This window comes from Calypte anna, chromosome 7 (assembly GCF_003957555.1).
Source record: "Calypte anna isolate BGI_N300 chromosome 7, bCalAnn1_v1.p, whole genome shotgun sequence".
NCBI classification, from domain to species: Eukaryota; Metazoa; Chordata; class Aves; order Apodiformes; family Trochilidae; genus Calypte; species Calypte anna.
Genome location: NC_044253.1, coordinates 31,829,352 through 31,853,359, shown reverse-complemented (window position 1 = coordinate 31,853,359; position 24,008 = coordinate 31,829,352). Strand labels below are relative to the sequence as shown.

Sequence of the window (24,008 nt, the reverse complement as noted above, 5' to 3'; positions counted from 1 at the left end):
TTTGAGGTGTGAGAGCAGTGTAGGTTATGTTACCTTAATTCCCTGCAATTAGAGTTCAGAGAAATACTGTCAGGCTGGTTACATCTCATTATCTGGGATTTTGTTTTATATGAATGAATATGAATATGAATGAGAGGTTTTAAAAACTAGTTTGGCTTTAAATTATGTCTACTTCTGCACTGATTAGAAGTCATGCAGTTTTGTTAGTCAGCTGGGCTTGGGCAAAACTTGCAATTTCTGAAAGTAAAATATGACTTTTCTTTAGGGCTGCTTCAGCCTTGGACTAGGGTGGTTCTGCAGCGATTTGTCAGGGCGGTGTGATAGGATACTGTAAAATGGAGGCATATATGGTGAATTGTCATTTTGGGTTGGTTTTTTTTAGTTTGTTTGCTTTCCCAGCAACTGATATCTGTAGTTCCTTGGAAAGAAAAACCACATGGAGTACATGTGTATAAGGCAGTATGTTGAGGAACATTAGGGTGTACCATAATCCCTTGAGAAATGCCATCAAGGCTGAGTTCCTGTAAATAACTTGCTCTAATATATTGCTCACTGGGTTTCTTTGCTGCCTTTTAAGGATAAGGTTAAACAACTTTTTTTTTATTTCTTCTATCAAGGTTTTTTTTTTCCCATTGAGCAGGCTGTAGTTCTGAGAGTCATTTGGCCCTGTCAGCCAGCATGGTGAGGGTTTAAATGGGAGATTTTTTTGGGAAGCCTCAGAAAAGAGGCAGCTGCAGTTTATTCTGGTGCCAGCTGTCCCCACTGCACCCTGCTGCACCTGTTGGCACTTGAATTATGGTCATTTCATGCATAGCACCCTAGTAATAGAACAAGCTGACACTCAGATGGGGATTAAGGCAGTTTAAGTGCTTAAGGAGAAAAGAGGAGCTACATTTAAGGTCAGGGATGTGCAGATAACTGTGCATCTCTGGACAATGGCTATTGCCACTGTCACTGGAGAAGAGAGAATTGGATTTCTTTTGCCATGACTGAGGGAATGATGCCCCCCCCAAGCCTTTTGGGGTGGCTGATATTTCTGCTTTTTTAGTTGTCCACAAAGCTACAAATACAGGGAGTAGCTAGAACCCTTTCCTAACAGTGTTGTGGAGCTCCTTGATGAAGCATTACAGAGATTTTATTGGGAAAAGTGGCTCTGTGTGACCCCCCCCCCCCCATCCTGTCTGGTTTGGGGTTTTGCCTGATTCACCAGGGCAGGTGCCCCCCTGGGAGCTGTTCTGACACAGCTGCCAGGTCTCCTTGTACCAAAAAACATTTAAGTGCTGATATAGGTGGTTATTATTCCTTCTCCCAGACCCCAGGGGAAACACTTTTCATTCAAATCAAGTAGAGCAGCCTCCTGGAGATGTTTGCTTTTGTGGGTTTTTTTTGCCCATAAAAATTATTTTCTGAAATACAATATACAGAGAAAACAAGTTAAATGCTGAGTGCTGCTCTGAGTGGTTTTGATCAGCTTCAGAGAGGAAAAGAAAAAGACAAGACACTGTAACCACACGGTGACCACAGGGATTTATAGATACTTTATTTTTCCAATAGATGATGACATTGTTTCAGAGCAAACAACATGGAAGGAGATGCTTGGGATAGATGAATCCTGGGTGATGGCAGCTTATTCCATCTGGCTTGCCTTGATGAAAGTTCAGGATTTTAAATGAAAGTGCAGTGACACAGAGATGATACCTGTGTGAGCACTGGTAATAACTGGTGGGGTCGGAGGCACATCATCCAGTTTTATACAGTTTCCATGTTGATGGTGACAGACTGAGCAAGAATTTCAGGCAAATCTTGAGTGCTATCTGGTCTTTCGGAATTTTAGTTGTTCTGAAAAGGAATGGGGTAGTTGGACTTGAAGTCAACCTTGGCTGAACAAATGCTAGCACAATAACTAACTGAGCCCTTGATTATTTTGAGGTGTTTGTTATTTTATTCTATTTTATAGAATACTGCTTCTCAGGTGTTTGTTGCTTGCAAAAGTGTTCTCAGTAGTTCACAGAAGTATTCAGGCTACTCTGTCACTGCAGAAATCTACTAAGTATCAGCACGTGTTGCTTTGATGATTTTTTTTAATTTATTTTAATTATTTTTTTAAAACAACATCTCAACCTGCTTATAGTATAAATGGCTCAGACTGTCACTTTGCATAGCTTAAACTATGATTCTGTATAGCAGAGATTTAGGGTGATATTGAAGCCTGAGCATTTCCACACTGCACATTTCTTTTCACAGTTTAGTTATGTTTGAAAAATCCACTAAACACAAATTCCAGACAGTTATGGAGCTATGAACAAGAGCCAGCATTAAATGCTCTTGGTTTATTTGCTCTTGGGTTGCAGTCTCATTTTGTCCTATTTGTGTCAACAGGGAGATGGTGTCAGATTTGTTTTGTCACCCATATCTGGCCATGTAGAAGCCTTTAAGGACAGCAAACAGAAGTGCACAAATGAGAGGAACATACCCTTTGGTGTCTGGGGAAGTCCACTTAGACAGACAAGATGTGTTTTACAAATGCTGTGGAAAAATACAGATTTTTTAGTCAGAAAGGGCAGCAAATGATACTTTGAGAAATACCTCTAAAAGCAACAGCTGTTCATGAGCTGATGCCATTAAAAACACATGTTCCTGACCAGGCTTGACCCAACAATGTGAGAGGAGATTCTAAATATTTAATGTTGCACAAATCAAATTCTCCTCCTGTTTTGGTGTGATAAGAGTAAATACATGACAAATAGAGCACTTTGTCTAAGCATTAGCTGTAGGATTGGTTCCAATCACTGCGACTGCTCTACAGAAAGTCAGAGTCTGGAGATTTGATGCTGGCCAAAGCAGCCTTCTGTACAGTGGCTGAATCTGGTATTTTGTGTGGTGTGACTGCAGGCTAAGCATGCTAGCACTGTGGTTTTCATCCATCAGCCTTTCAACCTAGCTCAGGTGTAGCTTTGTCTATGGGATTTGACTGAGAAGATAAACACCATCTGCAATGAAACTCCGTGAGAGAGAGAAGGAATTTAGGATGAGGAGATGTTGGGCTCTTGCACCTACCCTCGTAGTTGATGCAGCCGTTGGAGTCTTCCTGACCTTTCATGAGTTCTTCTACTTCATCTTCTGTCATCTTCTCACCTGGAAAGTGGAGAGCTTGGTCAGTTCTTCCACAGATACACAACTGAGGCTGAACCCTACAACTTTTCCAAATGCTTTTATTTTCTGAGTTAGTAAGAAAAAGTTCTATTATAAGAACTGAGCTTCATTAATTTTAACTTTCTTTACAAGTTCTGCACATGCATATAGACACAGAGATTCGAGCTATTCCCACAGAGTAAAGAAATTATGCAGCAAATCCTCCTCTTTTGTGCATGTGTGTTATGCCCTTGGGGCATATAGCCTTTCTTCTCTATTCCTCAAATAACAGGCACTCCTAATGCTTAGACCAAATTTAGAAGTAACAAACCAAAACTTTTCCTTTGGGCTTTCTACTGAATATTATATTTACTTTCCTTGTGAATTCCCAGTTAGAAAACCCAGAGTCTGGTCTGTCTTTTTAGACTTCTACCTCTCCAAACTGATTAGAATATTTTTCTTCCCTTCCCTTGAAACAGCAGCAATTTTTGGATGACAATCCCTTACCCAGAGTAGCCAGGACGTGACGAAGTTCAGCCCCCATGACTGTGCCATTGCCTTCCTTGTCAAAGACCCTCAGACCTTCAACAAAGTCTTCATAGCCGCCCTGATCCTTATTGTTGGCAGCTGCTTGCAACATGGGCAGGAACTCCTCAAAAGTAATTTTCTTGGCATTCATTTCTGGAAAGAGAGCACCAGTTGCTACACATTAGACATTTCTCTGTGTGTTCTTTTTGGGATGTTTGCCTGCAATGTCAGGAAGCCTCTCAATTCATTTGCACACCTCCTTCAATTCTTTAGTCTTTACCTCAGGATTTGTCAGTTCCTTTACAGAATCTAGATTCTGTCTTGTTGTAGGAGTTTTCAGATCTATCTGGTGTTTCACATCCTTGCTCAGCCCACTTCTCACATAATTTTATATGCTTACGTATATGTTGTATTTTTATTTCAGAAGTGAAACCTGCTGTATGAGTTGATGTTGGAAAGGATTTGGGGAGTGGAGGAACTACAGAACAAAGTAGAACAAATCTTGAAACTAAACAGCGGGAAAAGGTAACTGGGGTGGGATGTCACAACTCAACAAGCCCATGAGATGGCTGATGAGATACTCACCATTTAAGGGCCTCCATAAAATCAAAGCAGAGGCTTTAAGCTAAATAATAACCTAAATAAATATATAAATAATTACAAATAAATAAAGTGGAAATGTCAAGAGTGAGTGTGTGTCTATATTTACTATTGGCATATTCATTCTGGCACTTTAAGGACTTGCAAGCTTAGTGCATCTGTTCTCTTTGTTCTCATGAGCCAGAAATCCTCAGTGAGGTCTGCCCCAAATGTTTTTGTTGGAGCAAGGCTGCCAAATAAATGGATCTTTTTTTTTTCCTCTTCTTCTGGATCTTTGCAAAAATTAGCCTGTATCTGGGTAGCAATGAAATATAATAGATGGCAACATGCAAGACGTTTTTGAATATATAGTGATTACAGAAACTATTTTAATGTTTTACTACCTAGCTCTATCAAGATTGCTGTCAGTTATTGCTGTAGTCACTTAAAATAGTGTCATGGTCTAAACCTAGTGTTAGTGCTCCCTGCTAAGGCTGGTACTTCACTTGGGTTGTCTGAGTTGTTTCTCAGACACCTTTACTAGGCCTGAGGGTCTGGGTATCATTTACCCCTCCTTAGTGTGATTCTGCATGACTAAAATCAGGGATCACCTACAGCCAGGTCCTTGTTAGAAGGGGGTAACTACAGTATCTAGCTTTCTTTTACCTTTAAGGGGGAGAAAAGGCAATAGAAAATGTCTGCTGTTATAAATGCCCAACATATGCCCCAGCATGCCAGGTTTCAGGAGCTTTGAGCAGAGGACTCTGGTCAGTAGAAATATACAGGTGGGTTTCCAGTCTCAAGGTGAGTCTTGGCTTGTGCAGAAAAACTGCACTAGAAGGACCTGAAGAGCTGAAGATCATCTATTAAAAATGAACTTAGTTCCTCAGCAAAGGCTGAGGCACAGATGGAGTGTGAGCAGCTGTGTGATTTACACCTACACCAAATTAATACCAAAATGTTCCCTACAGAGAATTCTCGATAGGCTAAGGAGAAGGTTAGAAAGAAACATTTCCAGTCTCACTTACTGCACTATACCCCTGTATTGCTTTGATGCTGTGGCCTAGAGCACCCTATTCCCTATCACCATCATCCTCTTCAAAACTAACTGAAGAAATTCCATATATTGTTGCTGCAGAGCCCTACTTGCTCCCTTTCAATGCAAAAGCTCCTCTTCCTCCTTCTGTGACGATTGCTGTTGCCTCAAGAAGGGCCCATGTGAGGCTGCAGGGTACTTACCCTCTTTGCTGGGGTTGCCCAGGATCTTGTTGATCTCAGCATTTGTAGGATTCTGCCCCAGTGCCCGAACGATATCTCCAACCTGGCTCAGGGTGATCTTGGCATCGCCAGTCCTGTCAAAGAGGAGGAAGGCCTCCTTGAAGTCTGCAAGGGAAGAGCAAGAGTTAAATTGAGCCAGGCAGCTCCCTATTGACAAGCTGTATGGACAAAGACTTGAGCCTGTTGTTTCCTGGCACAGTTCCACCAACTCCTGGGGAGTTAGCCAGGGGAATCTTTAGCCCATGATCCCAAGAAATACTCTTCCCCTCTGACATTTTGGTTTTACTATTTTTAAATTTCTATATCTACCTTTCATGGCTTTCCTGGCTCTAATAAACATCAATAGCTTCATGATTGACCCCGAAGTTATTTGAAGCATGGGGAAGGATAAACTTCCCACAAACTTTGCCATTCAAGAATAGGTTTCTTTACATGATATAGCAGCAGAAGGTAAAATGTTACTGTCCACTCTACCTTATCTCACCTGAGGACTGGGACTCTTCTGTCAAAGTACCTGACAGTGCAAAACATCTGCCTGCTGTGGTGGCTCCTGCCTGCAATCCCAGAACCTCACAGAGCTAATGGGAAACTTGAAGGTGGATTTGAAATGTTTCTACTTCTATTTTCCTTTAAAGTTGTCTTACAGCTACATTTCTATTCTTGGTTACCCCTTTGCAATCTGCCCCTGCTTCTTACAGATCCATAAATATTCAGCTTTTCCAGAGGTAATACTTTGGTGCTTTGTTCCTGTGGATGTCCGGCATGTTCACTTTGAGAATTCACTTCTTCCAGTGCTGCCAAGTGATCAGTATTCACTTATTCTCCCCTGCTGACCCAAGACTTGAGGTTCAGACATTTGTCCTACAAAAGTCAGCCCAGACGGTTGCCTTCATTGCACTGCCAGTCTTCATCTTCTGTTGCACAGTTCCATGTTAATCATCTTACTACATTTTTCAGGGTTTTTTTGAGTATTTGTTGTAATGAACAAAGAAATGTGTTTTTTTAAAAGGTGTGGGGGGGTTAGGGTGCAAAAGTCACAGGTCTAACTAAAAAGCTGTCTTCGAACCTCATTTATCAAGAGCATCTTGAACTGTGCTGCTGATCTTTCCTGCACTGCAGTGTCTGATGATGCTGTGTTTTAGCTCCAAGTAAAATAGTTGAGGTATCTTTCCTTTGGCTGTGATGCACTTCCAGCAGCTTGGCAGGCTTTGTGTTTCACAGCATGTGTAGGTAGAATGCTCTTTGTGCCTTGGGGTGGATTTAGGAGTAATAAACCACATTTCGAGTCGTGTCTTCATTCATCTTGCACAGACGACGTGTGATGTGGGGGCACTGAGGTTCTTGCTTTAGCCATCCACAGACTGACTTAGTGGAGGAGTTGCTGGCACCCAGTAAAACTCCAGATACAGGATGTCAGCTGGCTGGGCTGTCATCTCATACATCTGAAACTAATTCTCTTATTGTCTGGCTGTAGAGCCCTATACTCTTAGCAGCTTTGATTGCAGGGTATGATGTCAAGGCTGCTTGGACCTGTGTAGAGCTTCTCCTTACAATACCAACCTGGTATCAGCTCCTGCTCTAGCAGCTGAAATCGATGGAGCTGTGCAGATTTATAACATATGGTCTGATCTTTCATGGGTGCATTACTGACATTTAGCCAGAGCAAGGTATAAAACAATGCCAGTTTGCTATTGGCGAAGACATCAGGAGAATTCTCTGGTAAATCCCATGAGTTTTATTTTCACTGGGTTCTGAACATGGCTCCTCATCTTGGGGAGAAGGCCTGATTTTATTTTTGTCTCTCAGGCATGTATTTCACTGCAATATATCTTTGCTGTGTGTTTGGTTTGGGTTTTTAAAAAAATTTTACTTATTTATTTTTATTTTTAAGAATCTAGCTAGTCCTAGTTTATGCTTTTGCTGGAAAAAGTGTGTCTCAAATCCCTGTGTGAGGAGGATGCTATCCAGTTGCTGGTTTACCAGCCTGTTTGGATGGAAATATTTACTGAGGGTGGCACATTGCTGTTCCTGGGAAATTCTCCCCCTCTCAAGTAGCTTTTAGTTACTTTGCTGCCTGGTTCAGTCATCACAGCATTGCAACAGCTGGATAATCTGAAATATGCAGGGAAGCTGAAAGAAATATTTAGCTTTGTTATGCATTAATTGAATTGAGGGCATTTTTCAATAAACCCTCCTGAGCTTTTTGTAAAATTTTTAGAATTAAAAAGTGAGGAAGAGTCCAAATACTTTTTCTTTGTGAGCAGAAGTGTTTGGACTGCAGGAAGAGAAATGTTTCCAGTGTCACTTATTGCACAAGATCTCTCCCTGTGCTTTGATAGTGTGACCCAGTGCAGGCTGATGTCTCTTAAGACAAACTTCTACCCATTCCTCTCCTTATGTCTTCTATTCTAAATACTTCATTCACAGTTAGAAGCCTGTTATATTTGCTACTGAATTTTAATGTATTTTTTAAAGCCTGTGTTATTTAATATGACTCAAATGCATCTCAAGATATTTAAAACACTGCAGCTTAGATATCCAGAGCTTTAGTGGGGATTTTTGTTGATGTTAGAATTTTTAACCAGATTGTTCTAGCAGATCTGGGACTTGCCAGTGGCTTGTGAAGCAGAGGATACAGCAGGATCCTCACCAATTGTAGCATATCCAGACTACTGTGTTTATATGCAACAGTTTACACAAGTCACAATTTGCTAACTATTCCCTTGCTCCATGAATGCCTTAGAGTGAGACAGCCTTTCTTCCTCCCCTCCTGGCAAAAGTGACATGTAGGCCTCTTGCATCTTCTGTTCAAGTAAAATTGCAATGTCACTGGAGCTAAGTTACATTGTCAGCTTACTCTCTCCTGTTGTTGTCCTCCATCTGCCTATTTCCCCTGTGACTCTCAAATGCAAGAGCAGTTTTCAGTGTCCTTGTGAACGGCCAGAACAGGAAAAATGTTCTGTAAATGTTCCTCTTCATGCCATGGCATAAACTTCTCAGCACCCAAATAAAGTACATGTAAATCTATGGTCAGATTCTTGTTCAGCATAAGTCAGCAATGTCCCTCTGAAGTCAAGAGTGTGGTGATTTATACCAGCTGAAGTCCTATCTCATCTTTTTTTGTAAAGGTTAAACTTCTAAGCATGTAGTTCCTCTCTGAACCCACATTCATGTAAAACACATCAGCTCTCTTGTAACTTACCATCCTGCTGCTCCTTGGAGAACTCGATCTGTTGGAAGGAAATCAATCACAAAAAATAACTTAGGAAGGGGGGGCTGGGGGAGAACCTGTTTGTTTTCTAAAGCATCCAGCTCAGTCCACGAGTCAACTTCTAAAACAGCAAAAATGTGACTTGTCAGATGTGCAGAAGTAATGCAGATAGCAAAAGAGCTGTTAAGATTAGTGAATATTTATCAGTTGGTAGCCATTATATGCCCCTTCCTTCCCCCTTTTGAAGTTTAACTTTTATTTCACTTACCATTAATTTGGTCAGGAGTGAAGGACTGCAGTTGGGAAGAAAAAGAGAGAAAAAAGAGAACTAGTACTGCTGAAAATGCACTGAGAGAAAGCAAATAACACGAAGTTCCTGAGCACTTTCATCTGTCTCACCTAATGTAACTAGGCCATGACAATCTAAACTAGCAACTTCCCTTGTAAAACTGCACCAGCAGGTCTGTTTTTAAAGATTCTATTAAAAACTGCATCCCAGGGAAAACCAGGTTTGTGGCTAGAAGCAACAATAATCTAAACTCTCTTAACAAACAAAGAAGTCATTAACACGACTTTGGATCATTTTCTGCTTTAGTAGAGACCCCTTTTTTTCAGACCATTTGAAGTAATACTGCTTAATCTTTTTTACAGTAACATAGAAATTAAACCAATCCCTTAAAATTTGTGTTTCAAGTAAGCTTTTGACAGTACATTGTTTCATAAAGTACTAAACTATACTCCCATATATAAAAGAATTATTATTTTCTTTTGCTACCTCAGCAGCTAGCATCCAGTTAAAAAAAAAAAAGAAAAAGATAATAAAAATTTAACAGGCAGTGCTAGCAAATTGTAACCTTTCTGTCTGAAACTACAGGAGCTGCATGCCCACTGCTACCCAATGGAGAACCTGAGGCTAACTGGAAAACCTCACACAGTTCTGCAGCTTTAAGGAGGAAAGCCAAGCAAACCCAAACTGTTTTCTGGACTGTCCTTCCCCCCACTAGAACTAACTTGAGCGAGGAGCCCAATTTACTTATGTAAAATACACTGGCTTGCAGCTAACTCTTAGCTTTCTGGTGGACCCACCATGGTTGAGAGTTGGAAAAGCAGAGCAGCAGACGGGCAGGAGGGACTAGCTGAGAGGTCTTGAGAGTGGTCCTGCTTTCCTGGACTTTCTTCCCCTTATTTATCCGGTGGTGCTGACATCATTGCCTGGATTAAGTGTCAGAAGGAAGCAGTCCCTCCCCTTGGCGAGTTCTTTAGCTTTCTTAGGGCAAAGTGACAGGAGGCTCCATGTCTTGATGGACATCTTATGATAGCTATTTTTAGGAGGCTGGAGAGGGGTAGGGAGTGGCAAGCAGTTTGATTCATGTCAGCACTTTCTGGGTTCGTTTTCTCGATATTCCTTTTCCAAGACTTTCTTATAGGGCAGGATTCTATTTCTCCAATAAGCTGTAAAGTTAGGAAACTGAGCACTGAGGGTGAGAGGTGCTGTGTGCTTGCCCAGCACATGGTTTTACGTGTGGCTTGCAGGTTACACGTGTGCAGCAGGTCCTGGTATCTTCACTGGTTTTTGCTAAGCGCTTTGTATGGATAATGTGGAACTCAACATTAGATGAGTAGTGCTGAAGCTTCTCTGCAAGGTGTGATCCAGTTGATGGAGTTCAACAGAAGATTAGCCCATTGATGGAGGTGGTGTCTGACTGTGAAGATCTTCCTCTGCACCGGTCTTCCAAATTTTGAACATTTTTAAGGGGAAAATTATCCATGCATTTTAATAGAACCACAGAATGGTTTGGGCTAGAAGGGACCTTAATGTCATGTAGCTCCATCCCCTCTGCATGGGCAGGGGCACCTAACACCAGACCATGTTGCTCCAAGCCCCATCCAACCTGCCCTTGGACAATTTCAGGGATGGGACAGCCACAGCTTCCCTGGGCAACCTGCACCAGAGTCTTACCATCCTCACACTAAGGAAATCCTTCCTAATGTCTAACCTAAATCTCCCCTCTTCCAGTTCAAAGCCATTACTCCTTGTCCTATCACTCCATGCCCTTGTAAAAAAATCCCTCCCCAGCTTTCCTGTAGCCCCTTCAGGTACTGGAAGGCCTCTATAAGGTCTCCCTGGAGGCTTCTCTTCTCCAGGCTGAACAACCCCAACTCTCTCAGCCTGAATTCATAGGAGAGATGCTCCAGCCCTCTGAGCATCTTCATGGCCTCCTTTGGACTAAGTCAAACAACTCCTTGCTCTTCTTGTGTTGGGGACCCCAGAAGTGGACACTGTAGTGTAGGCAGGGTCTCATGAGAGTGGGGTAGAGGAGCAGAATCACCTCCCTTTTGGTTACAGCTGTGTTTCTGGTTTAACAGCTGTTGTGTGGATGTGCCCTGCAGGGCAGTGGGACATTCATATTCCCAGTATCTTGTGCTCTCTGGGACACCCTTCCTCTAGGGCTGGAGTTAGACAGGGTGCCAGTGAGCTAGCTCACTGGTGTGGTGAGAGGAGATGGCACTGAGGTTTTTGTGATGGTGAGGGCAAGGGAGCAGCCATGATAGAAGCTAAGACACCCAAAGGCTTTGTAAAATGGAAGGAGGATCTGTTTGCAGGGGGGAAAAGGGGTAATTGCTTTTTTGGGCTGCAGAGTGGAGGGGTCATGGTGAGATTACAAATGGGAAATTACCAGGTAGGTTGCAGGAGGTAGAGGCAGCAGCTTTGTCAGTAACAAAGGTCTAGTCCCATATCCCCACAATGTAGTGTCCTCCAAGCCCAGGGCAAATCCCTTATTTGATGCTGTGAGACACTGTAAACTGATTAGAACACTTTGCTCCAAACTTTTTCCTTTCCCTGTCACTACATCTGGGTCAGGAGAGTAATGGAGCCTGGGTGGGAATGGTTGTGTAACAGCAGACTCCCTCTTCCAAACTTGAATCCCTTCTGCAATTTCTCTTTATTTCCTTTGTTTATCATTCACTGCTTCTGATTTTCTAATGACAAAATGTGATTATTATTATGAGGGAAATTTTTTCCTTAGCTCACTTCAGTTACCCTGAAGATAAGCATAATTTTGTGAATGTCTCATTTCAGTGTATTCAGGACACTGAAAGAAATCCAAGCAGACTTAACTTTACTGTTGTATATTTGGGGGTTTTGGTGGGGTTTTTTTGTTTGTTTGGTTGTTTTTTTGTTTTTTGTGGTTTTGGGGTTTTTTGTGGTATTTTTAAAAAATATGTCTGTTTCTTTGTTTTAAACTGAATGATCAAAATAGGTTGCAATTATTTGGTTGTGTTTGAAACATTAACCTTCTACCTCCTATTTAAAAAACTGAAGTTACAACCACAAAGAATTTTCTAAGCTTGCCATTTTAGCTAGAAAACATTCTGCCCAAATAGATGATTCACATTTTTTGAGAAATACCTGGAAAATATACTGAGAATGAAAAATACTCCACTGCTAATCCTTCACTTTTTTTTTTCTGCTGCTTGCAGTCTCTAAGCCTGTGGGAATAAGGATGTATTCAGGACAAAGTGTAGCCTTGATCAAGTGGGTTGCAAAGAAAAGGGGGTTGATGCTTTTGTTTAAATGAGCTAATGTAGGCTTAGCACAGTGAAATTTCCTGAGAAATACTGGCTGGGCAGTGGGAAAGCTAATATAGATTTTGGCCATCAGTCCCAGTGCATTAATAGAGGAGCTTTCTAAAGACTTTGGCAGAGTTGAAATGTTGCCTGGGTCAATGCACTGTGTTGCCTTTTGTGGAATTTTCCTTCTGCCCTCAACCTCCTGCTCTCCAGTGCCTGCAACTGGGAAATGGTCCCCTGAAAACCAGATTAAAAAAAAATAAAACATAGAAAGCTCTGATTAATTTTCTCGAACGTATTTTTTTTCCTTGTTTCCAGACAAGCTTTATGATTGTCTGCAACAAGATTTGTCTCAAAAGGCTTTAAATGTGAAAGACAAAATAACTAGGGCACGTTTGTCTTGGGCATAGAAAACTGGTAGCTGGATTAGTGATCTGGCTTGAATGGGCTATCAAATATATAGAAATAAGGAGGGATCTACATATAGACTGATTGGTCATTTAACAATATGAGACTCTAGGCAGATTTTGGATGAGCAAATACTACAGCACCACATCAGACCCTCATTTTATTACTGTTTCTTGAATAAAAGCTCATTAAACAGAATTTTGGTGGGGAGAAATATCCCAGTAGGGATGTTGCATTCAGCTGAAATAAGAGCCATCTGCTTGAAGCAAATAGTCTGTTGTGGGCTTAAAATACTCCTTGCTTTGAGTAAGGAAGGGCACCTACAAATGGCCCAGGTATAGAAAATATTTTCTTAAAAGAAATGAAAGGTAAAAATGTTGACTCTGTAAGGAGCTTTCATAAACTTCAAAAGGTAGGAAGATCAGTGATCTGACCTTTGTGTTCTCTGAATTGTCAAAGGACATGATGTGACTCAGAGCTTTAGGGGAGACAGTGACATTTCATGGAGTGTGGCTTTAAAAATGACCCCTAGCAGAACTGCTGAAAGGTTGAAGGAATTGCAACACATGGAAAGAACAGAAGGACTTGGATTACTCTATCTTGGCTTAGCTCTTATTTATGGAGGAATTTATTGTCCAGAATGTTATCTGTGTCAAAGAAAAAGATGTGTTTGGGGTTGGCGTCATGGGGTTTGTTTTTTTTCTTCTTCTTTTATGTTTGTTTGCTTGTTTTCTCTTTTAAGATTTTCCCTGTATAGTTAGTGAGCACCTTCTGTTCCTCTTGTTGCTAGCTAGAGGCACTTTGACTGGGTCCCAGCTAAATACACTTGGGGCAGACAGAGTTGTATGCAAGTCTGCCTAGCAGACCAGCTTAGCAGAAGACCCAGTCCACACAAATATTTATTTCCAAATTCTTACTCCAAATTTCCAACACATTACTGGTCTAGACAGGGTGAAAAGCCCTGGGCAAAAACACTGCTGGGAGTTTAAAGCATTCAGCTGCTCAATCTGCTCATTACCCTTTGGGTGAGTTGCAGAGAAAGGAATAATCCTAGGCCTATATTAGATAATCAGCAGATATTTCAACGTTCTGTCTACATAGAAGAGACTGAGCACATATCCGGTGTCTTGGAAAATCAGAGAGAAGAAAATTAGAGAGACTCTTATGATACTCACTGTATAGTTAGACTTCTATTGAGGACTAGATTTTTTTTGTTTTGTTTTGTTTTTTCTTGTTTGTTTGTTTGTTTTTTTCTGGTTTTCTTTTTTTATTTTTGGGAGGAGATAAGATTGTGCCTCCAGCAGTTCATATGATACCAGTTCACCATTAGTGCCTGCTTCTTGGTTAATGCAGCTGCACATATTTTCAAGCAGACATCACTGAGTGCAGGATTACACAGCCCTCAACCCCCTCTGAAAAGCAGTCTGTTCTGCTCCTGTCCCTCACCCCAGTTTGGTAGCTTGTGTGATTGATGCCACAGATTTTAGAGAAGCTATTTCTCATTTAAGTAAGAACCAACAACCTGATGACTTTAGCCTCGTGTCTTTTATCAGGTAGAGAAAGAGTAGGAGCAGATGAGGCCTTGAGGAAGAGAGCTCTGTTTTCAGAACAGAGCTGCCTGGCAATACAAGTAAAGAATGAAAATGACCACCGTTAATATAAGAGAGAAAATTGCCTCTGTGAGGTATCACGGGGCTTGGAAGAACAGTTCAAGATCTCTTTGAGTCTAAGGGACTAAACTGCAGATAATATTTTTTTTTCTCCTACGCATTCTGTGTAACTTTCCTGTTTGTTTACTTCTAAAGTAGCTTCTCAGTTGCTTTACATTGGTGCAAAAACTTTCAGATAAGCCTGTCTGATCCCTTACTGAGCACTTCTGAAATGTCAGGCAATGAAATGGGAATGGTTCAAAGCTGCATCAAGGGAAGCTCAGACTGGACACTAAGAAGCATTTCATTACTGAGAAGGTGGTCCAAAAATGGAACTGACTTTCTGGAGGGTTGGTCGATGCCCCAACCCTGTCAGCATTTGAGAGGCATTTGGATCCTTAAAACCCTGCTTTAACTTTTGGTCAGCCCTGAAGTGGTTGGGCAGTAGGACTACATCGTTGTTGCAGGTCTCTTTCAGACAAAGTAGTCTGTTCTATTCATTTGTAAAGGTGTCCCTTTCCTAATTGTGTTTAGTTTTGTGTAATGAAGGGGCTGTGGAAAGAAATGTGAGGCTCTGGAGTGAGCTCTCGATGGGATTTGTTGTTTTAACATGCCTCCCAGTGGCAGTGACAGAGTATTAACATTATTTAAACTGCTATTTGACATTCAAATGCTATGTGGTAAACCAGGCAGTTGAAAGTGCTTTTTGGCAATGGGTATAGGATGGACTAACACCTCAGTGAAGTGGGGGTGGATTTCCAGCTTGGTTGTTTCAGATCTCCTTACAGAAAACTTCTTTCTTTACTTGTCATTGGCTAAATTGGTCACCTTCTTCTTGCCCTATGTAAGACAAACAAATATCTTGTTACTATCCGCCACAAGCTCTCTGTGCTCAAAGGGGGTTTAAAGCAGTATTTCAGAAATATTTGGGTTTTTTTTTTTTTTTTTTATTAGTTTGTGGGAGAAAGGCATTCCCACACAACTGTTAACACTTGAATTTCCTGTGTGAGATCTGCTCTTGAAATGTTACACTCTGTAATTTGCTTTGAATTCCACTTTCTGCCAAAGTTTGTAACTCCTCAGATGCCCCAAAGCCTATGGGTATCTTCTAAATGCTGCCAGACGTGTAAATTACTAAGAAAGAATCTTGTAAAAAAATAAAAATCAAGTTTTTTAATAATTTTTTTAGGTTAGAAAAATTGCTGAACATTTATTGTCGTCCCTGCTTTTGAAGGAAGCCTTGCTCAACACCACTTCAGGAAGAAAAGGAGGCAAAGTTCTGAAAACTTTGCAAAGAAAACTGAGTGGCGTTTCTATTTGCTTTTCCTTCTGCTTTTAAACACTGTCCCAGTGGGATGTCTTGGTGTTTATCTGAGTCTGATGTCCAGGTTACCTCTTCTGGGACACCTTTGTGTCATGTCTTGTCTGTGCAGTAAAATAGCTACTGCCACCAAGGTGGGTCTGGCACCACTGATGGGGTTCCCATGCCCAAGGGATTTAGCTGGGGTGGGTCCAGAATGGAGCCGTGGTCAAAGCAGTAGCAGGATGCTGGTCTGGATGGTGTCAGACAGGTACCACTGTATTTCTGAAGGCTAAGTCATACTTGCACCTGTCCCCTTTCTACATGAAAGAGCACTTGGGACCTTGTGCAATGGGTGCATCAGTCCTAGAGAATCTTCCTGGGGTTGTCTCTGGAGCTGGATCAGGTGTAACCTGAAGGCAAAAACCTTTTGATCCCTCATAAAGCCTTTAGCACAATGAACAAAGCTACTGTTAGAATTCCTGTTCTCATCTCACCAGCTTCACGTGGAGTCTGCTCTGTAATAGCATTCTGAGTGCTTCAGCTGACATTTGCAGCCCTGCCTGCCCTCCAGCCCAGCAGCTTTCTGTCAGTGCATTTTAGTGAGTTTCTCTCTCTGGATATATCCAGTGCAATGTCTGCTCAGTGATGCCCAACTTGCGTGGTGAATGTAATAAGAATTAAGGACACAAGGAGAAACACTTTTTAATGCCTTAAGAGCTCTGTATTTAAAAACAAATGATCACACAGGTTTGTTTCCATGCAGCAGGCTTTGTCATGCATCACACAGTTACACAAGACCTTGTCAAGTCTTCAATAGTTGATAGCTTTTAATTATTTTCTCCTGTAAAGATGTAGGTAGGTTATCTGCAATTGAGCCATGGCATAATTGATGTGCTGGGATTTCAGTCTTGAAAATACCAACAAAGGAAGCCTTATGTAGTTAACTGAACATCACTTACACCATGGATACTTGCAAGATCCCAATCTCTGTATCTGCTTGACAGAGGATATTTACACGTATTTCTGAAGAAAATGGCCAGGTGTTCAGATCACCATCTGCAGAGCAGAAGCCTGTGAAGCACTGATCTCAGCAACTACAGCACCCAAATCCCAAAACCCAGTTCAACCCAATCCCAGTTAATGCCATGAGCCTGGGCTAAATCCAAGGACTGGTTGCATGTGCTGGGAAGAACCCTCAGATTTCCAGTTAAAAAAAATCTCACATTTTTCCTGTTGCTGGTAGGGATGGAGTTCAACCAATCTAGACAACATGAAGTTTATCCATTTCGCACTGCCTCAGTTGCAAAACCAAGCATGAGACATCCCCATCACTAGTGTCCAGTCCCAGTTCTTGCAGACACAGACCCACAGTAGTGATATTTGTAAACTCAAAGTTTCTTCTCCTTCAGCATGAGAGGCAGAAGGAAGCTGACAAAACAGATGAGCTTTCTTTCTGGGAGTTTCCCTGACCACAGTTTTAACTACAGAATTCCTGGGCATCTCTGAAGAAAATGACCCATATAATCAGTTTGCTTTTAATCCTGGTTGCTTCCTGGTGGTGACTCAGATTCCTCCATCACCCTGTTCTATTCTTCTCAGTTATGATTTAGTCTTTAGCCTTTGTACCTAGTGTTCAAATCCAGGCCATGCTAGTAATAGGAAAATTGGGAATATAAATTTGGTCTGGAAAGGGTTGTACAGAACAGATTTGAGTTTTATGTTTTCTGCCTGGGGACAAAAGTGTCTTTACATTTCTGTTTAAACCCAAATTCTTCCTCCCTGCCTTGTCTCTCTTCCTGTAGTCCTGTAACATAAGGTGAGCTGGGAAAGAATAGAGTTTAGAGATTTTTATTCTTTATCAGTTAGGTATTCCTGTTACTCAGTTTTATAGTCAGTAGCTTGTGCTCAAAAATAGAAAACCCCATACCAGCTTTGAGTGTGTGCCCCAAAAGACTCAGAAAACCAAATTCTCTGAAGATCTTCCAAGCAGGGCATCTGACAGGAAGGGTACCACAAAAAATTAATCGCTACCCATGTTTATAAACCACCTACTTGTTTATTTTGGAGAATATTATGGTCTCCAATGCCAATTTAAAATGAAGCATGCTGCCAAATGTGGCTTTATTTGGCTGCTGCAAACCCTCACTAGGCAGCTCTGCCCCTACCCAATCCAGCTCTAGCTGTGAGAAGGGGCTTGGATGTCTCTATAAAAGCTTTCTCTGTCTTTGCCTGCTGTGTGACTCCCCAAATCTTTTTGGCACTGTAGCCTGGCATTCTCAATCACCTCTCATTAGCAGCAAGCTCTGATAAAGCCACTAATTTTCCTGAAGGGTGGAGGGGAGCCTTCTGGATGCCCTCATTCAAGGTGCTGGAGGCTTTGACTCCACACATAGAAAACCACTGCTAAAAGACCCCAGGACAGAATCATTCACTCAGCTTAGTTTTAAGCACTCTTTGGCTCAAGTTATGCTGAAAATGGTGCTGTGCCTTTTCCCATGCTGAGACTTTGTGGCTGAATGAAAGGATTGAAGAGTAATTAATGCTAATTAAGAAACTGGGCTAAGACTCAGACAATTTTGAGAGTTCCTGACTCTGCCACATCTACCAGGCAAATCACTTGTGGGAAGGCTTTGTTTCCTTCACTGCCTGAGCTCTCAAAGGGTGAAAAAGGATTACCCAGAGTGGCTGGTTGGGACCCTGGGAGGTTACCCAGTCCCTGCTCCAAGGCAGGATGAAAGGCACCATTTGTTGTTCTGCTGCCTTCTTGAAGAGCCCAGCACTGGAGCTGCCACATTTTGCCTGGGCAACCCTTGACTGATGTGGGGCCCCAGGTGAGAGGGGAAGGTCAGGGACCAAGGGGACATATGTCACCTGTCACCCCTGGGGGCTGCATGAGCCTCTGCATCACCTTGTGGCACTGTCTGGGTGGCTGGGTGGACTCCCCTGCTGGGGGGGGAGAGGTTTCCATCCCCCTTTGCAGCACCTCTGGGGCATTCTGCTCCTCTCCTGGTAAGGAAGAGCAGAGGAGATACTTGTAGTAATCATCAAGGAATGGTTTGGGTTGGAAGGGATCTTAAAGATCATCCAGTTCAACCCCCTGCATGGGCAGGGACACCTCTCATCTAGACAGGGTTACTCCAGGTCCCATCCAACCTGGCCTTGAACACTGCCAGGGAGGGGACAGCCATATCTTCCTGGGGCAACATGTTCCAGGGTCCCACCACCCTCACAGGAAAGAATTTCTTCCTAATGTGGTGGTGATATAGAATCAAGTAAGATAGATGCTTGTGCTAAGCATGCAGGGCAGGGGGGTGGGTGGTCCTGTAACCTCATCATGCTGCTCATATCTTCATCTATTTGCAAATAGGAATAGTAATGCTTCTGTGCTGCCATTACTGCTAAAAGAATATTTTGTCTTGCTACCCCAGTTTTTCCTCCCCTTCAAAGAGGAAAATATTTTGTCTGATCCTATCTTTCAAAACAAAGAGGATTTAGACTATACTCTTTATCATCTGAATATGGAAAAAACCCTGAACTGTTCTCTCTGTGCTAGCACTATATATCTCCTTCCATTAAAAAGATCTGTCTGGGTAAAGGTGTGAACTGCAGAAATGCCTCAGACTGCAGCCTATCATTTTTTAGCTGGTTGGATACTATGAAGTCTATTTATATAGAGATAGATTAGCTGGGATCACTGGAATTGAAAATTCTATTTTCTCCTAATGAACTGGACATAGAAAGCTAACAAATCAAATTAAATTATTTAGATGGAAATCTAGCTTACATTCCCCTTAATTTCTGGAGAGAGTGAAATATGAGATCTAATCTAATTTTCAGACAGCATTCTTAAGAACAGTGGGCTTTTCATGTAGGCTTTACTATGATCACTCCAAGTATTTCAAAATTTTTTTCCTCTTACACTTATTTTGCTTTGCCAATGTGCTCATCTTCAGTCCTATGGGAATCTACATATTGTTTCAGAAAAGTACTGACTGTTGATTGTAAAAATTAAAGTAAACTTCAAGAAATTTCAGTCAATGGGTCATAATTTTGGGGACTTTATGTCTGAAACAGCATTCACATAATAGTTTGGGTTGGAGGGGACCATTAAAGGTCATGTAGTCCAACCCCCCTGCAGTAAGCAGGGACATCTTCAGCTAGATCAGGTTGCTCAAAGCGCTTTCCAACCTGACCTCAAATGTTTCTGAGGATGCAGCATGTACCACCTCTCTGGGCAACCTGTGCCAGTGTTCTATCACTCTATTGAAAATTATTTCTTTCTTATATCTTGTCTAACTCTACTCTCTTTTAGTTTAAGACCATTGCCCCATGTCTTGTCACTACCAGGCCCTGCCAGAAAGTTTGTTCTCATCTTGTTTGTAGCCCCCCTTTAAGTACTGAAGGGCTACAATAGGGTTTGTTTGAAGCCTTCTCTTCTCCGGGCTGAACAACCCCAACTCAGCCTCTATTCATAGCAGAGGTGCTCCAGCCCCCTGATCTTTTTTGTGGCCCTTCTCTGGACAAAGTCTAAATGTCCCATCTCTTTCTTGTGCTGTGGGACCCCAGACTTGGATGCAGCATTCCAGGTGGGGTCTCACCAGAGCAGAAGAGAGGGGCAGAATCACCTCTCTTGACCTGCTGACCACGTCCCTCTCATGCAGCCCAGGACATTTCTGTCTTTCTGGCCTGTGAGTGCACACATTGCCAGCTCACATTCAGCGTTTCATCTGCCAGTGTCCCCAAGTCCTTTTATGTTGGGCTGCTCTCAATCCCTTCATCCCTCAGCCTGTATTGGATAGCAATAGCTGCTCTGACCCATGTGCCAGGACCCTGCATGTGTCCTTCTTTGAACCTCATGAGGTTCACACAAGCCCAATTCTCAACCTTGTCTGGGTCTTTCTACACGACATCCCATCCCTTTTATCAAGAGCCTTTGTAGTTCTTCTTTTCTCTATAATTGGCATGATTCCTTATGTAGAATTAAGCAAATCGGTCTTTGGACCAATCAGCTTGTGAGGTAGGTGGAGAATAACTATTTATAGTCCTACCCAGAGAAATTGTGCTGTCTCTTCATCTCTTTAACCACTTAACCTCCCTCTCCTCTTTCATAAGTAAAGAATATCCCAACGTGGAGGAATTTTTTTCAAAGGGTCAAGGCAATGATCTGTGGTGTTGGTTGGCATGAGGTCTGAAGACAGGATGGGATCTATTGGAAGTGCAGTCAGAGGAAAACCTCTGGAAAGCTCGTACTCTTTGTTGCTTTCAATTTGCAGCAAATTGCAAAAAATCTGAGCTAAAAATGTTTAGATGAGAGGGAATAACCTGAAATGCTTCTATCCATGGCTTTCCAGCTCATAATCTGTCCATGATTGTTGTACAATGCAAATAAAAAGAATATCGATTAAACTGCCAGATCCTTTTTTTCTTCTTTTTTTCACTGTCTTTTTTTTTCTTTAAATCTGTTTCAGTTTGTTTCTGCTTTTAAAGATAAGCCATGCTGATCTCAAAACACATAACCAAAGGGGTCATCGGGTGGTTGTAAAAATTTGGAAAGGAATTTGTGGGGGAGCAGCAAAATAAGGTCTAGCTTAGTGCAGCAGTATGCAAAAAGATTGCATTTCAAGTTTCAATAACCCTTTCCTCTCCTGATGCACTTACTTTAGTGTTTGTTTTCCTGTTTATTTGTTTGTTTGTTTGGGGGGGGCACGGGGTGTTTGTTTTTTTTCTTTTAAATTTAGCTTTACCAAACAGGTCAGATTGACCCCGATTTGGTAAAAGGTCTGAGAGTCACACTGCAAATGACTATTGAAATCACCAGGCTTCACTCTTGTGTTAAATCATGCACCATGCCTTACACCCCTTCAGCTACTAAAACAACCAAAAGCTCAGGCAGGTCAACAAGTCCATGGGCTGAGGTTACTCATTCATTGCACTGCAGTCCCCAAACCGGAACCAAACACACTCAACGTTTCACTGCAGGTCTCAGCCAGGACCCTGTTGACTTTCCCATTTGGGAGTGCTTTGGGTCTGTGATCAGCACACGTTCATCCCTTTACCTTGATGCTCTTGAGGTCGATTGCGGGTTCTTTGGGTGCTGGTGCTGGTGCCGGTGCCGGAGCGGGTGCTGGTGCTGGTGCTGCTGCTGCTGCTGGTTTCTTTACATCCTTCTTTGGTGCCATTTTGTGTTGCTTATACTTGAAAGGAAAGGTGCCCCCCCAAAAAAAAACTTTAAAAAAAACAACCTCAAACCCTTGAAAGTTATTCCCAGGAGAGGAGCAGTGGTCAGAATGAGCTACAGCCTGTGCCCTGGAGGTGGACCCGATGTACAAAACTCTATAAGGGCATATATATATTTCAGTTAGTGCCTCGTACAGTCCTGACACATGCAGCTGGATTGGACAGCTTGCTAATCAAGGGGGATGTCATTCCAGCTCGAGCTATAAATGGAATATAAGAGTCCAGGGCTTCATAAGATCAAGAGACTTCGGTGGCTTTTTCTCCCCCTCTTTAAAGACCCCAACTTGCACCCCTTTATTTTTTTATTGGTTTTTAAATGCAGGTGAAGAAGAGGGAAATATAACAAACCCAGTTTTAAATCTGCATTGGGCATGGATTGAATGATCGTTTTTCTCACCAGAATTTCAATTCTGCTTAAGTAATAAATCTCCTTTCTTTCCTCCTCTCCCCTTTCCCCCCATGCCTGTGTAGAAGTCCAGAAGGATTCAGTTTCAAGTAGGAATTTTGACTTTCATGGTTGGGAAGATCATCAATTTCCAACTTTGCCTCTCTCCCTGCAGCCCCTCACTCCTCCTCTGCTTCCTTCATTTACAAGGAAGTGTTGATCAAGCAAAGGCTCTGGGTGTTTAAAAATAAAGCAGACAGATATGGAAAACACTGCAGAATCTTCAGCCAAGGCATCTCTACCATACCCTGAGTGGCTTTCAGCTGTTCTTACTGTTCCTTTCTGTCATGTTAAGACTGTTTAAAAATGACAATTGCTTCCTTTAATCTTGTTCTTTGATATTCTTTTTCCTATCCTAGGGATAACCTATGTCCTGCTAGAATGGAGATCAGATGGATGTTATGTGTTCCCACACAAAAGGTTTCTTTTTGTAGCATATTTATGATTGAAAACTTGCCATCAGACAAAGGAGGCACTTCTGTTTTCACCTTGTTTGTCTTCCCATCCTGCGTCTCCTGTCCATCAGTTTCCTGATGGTCATCCATCTCCGGATGGACATCTCTGTAGCCCATACTCTCCAGGATACACAGATTTCAGAAGATGGATTTTCTATTTTCAAGAGATTTTTTCTGGTGCAGCAAAAGAGATTCTGACTCTTTCAACCTCCATGGTTCCCCCAGGTCAGTAGGATTGAAGTTTTTTGCAAAGAAGTCTGGGACTAATTTTTCCTTTCTTGTCCAGCAGCCTTCTTCCCATTTATTCTCCAGACTCCAGAAGTTCTGTGCCAGTAATTGCAAGGCTCTTTATGGGACCCTTCTTGTGTCTGTCTCATGAACTATACTGTGGAGTGTTTTGTAGTTAGACTTTTAGAGCCTAAAGTCCAGGAGAGACTCTTTGGACCCAAAATCTGGTGGGGTATCCAAGCACTTGCATTTTAGTTTAATGTATTTGAAAGAAGGTAAACTCAAAAAATGCATACCAAAAAAAAAAAAAAAAAAAGAAAAAAAAAAAAAAAAGAAAGATGGATAGTGGCTTAAGGTGTATTTTAATGTAAGAAAACCTGTGATCAGAGTTCTTTTGCTACAGCCCATGACCTCGAGCAAGAAAGACCTATACTGATGCATACAATTAGAAGCTTTGGTTCAGTCGCTGCTTTGGAGAACACAGGCCACGCAAGATGATGTCTTTTTCTTTTTTCTGCCTTTAGTTTTGTGAATGCTTTGGAACAAAGAGCCTGTCATTTAGGAGCTCTGCTGGCTGCCTTCAAGGTGCTTTATGGAGGGATCCTTGCTCTGCCTGATAAGGTGAGCACCTTCTCCTGCACCTCTGTAGGTCAGTAGAAGCCTACAGTCTGTCATCCCTGAGGGGCCTGATGTGGGAATCTACAGTGATGCTGATGTTTTACATTGCACAAACTTCTGCAAAATCCACCAGAGCAAAATGGGTCCTAGAGTTCTAACTTGGTGGAAATAGCTTAAAATACTTCATATGCACCTTTACATCTATGAGAACATTTAAGTAATTTCAAGAACCAGATGGTATAATCCTTTCAACACTCACCTGAAGATGAAATAAGCCTGAAAGATATTTTAAGAGGAAGACAGGCTTTCAAAAATGAAGCATGAGCCTAAAGATGGCTCTGCTTAGTGTGGCTTAAGACTGCAG

The 24,008-nt window shown here is 42.0% G+C and overlaps 1 protein-coding gene across 2 annotated transcripts; it reads right to left on the bottom strand.

Annotated features, from left to right (window-relative positions):
- Positions 1–1,515: 1,515 nt before the first annotated feature.
- Positions 1,516–21,989, bottom strand: MYL1 (myosin light chain 1). Of its 2 annotated transcripts, none has more exons than XM_008504918.2 (7): positions 21,718–21,989; positions 8,720–8,747; positions 5,479–5,622; positions 3,640–3,813; positions 3,058–3,135; positions 2,474–2,526; positions 1,516–1,839 (listed from the first exon to the last, which is right to left on the bottom strand). In XM_008504918.2, the coding sequence occupies exons 1-6, from the start codon at positions 21,838–21,840 to the stop codon at positions 2,498–2,500; spliced, it is 576 nt and encodes a 191-aa protein (XP_008503140.1). In that variant the 5' UTR covers positions 21,841–21,989; the 3' UTR covers positions 1,516–1,839; positions 2,474–2,497. The 2 variants fall into 2 exon arrangements, with proteins under 2 accessions (XP_008503140.1, XP_008503141.1); XM_008504919.2 differs by lacking the exons at positions 8,720–8,747; positions 21,718–21,989 and adding exons at positions 8,997–9,021; positions 9,815–9,910.
- Between the last annotated feature and the right edge of the window lie 2,019 nt (positions 21,990–24,008).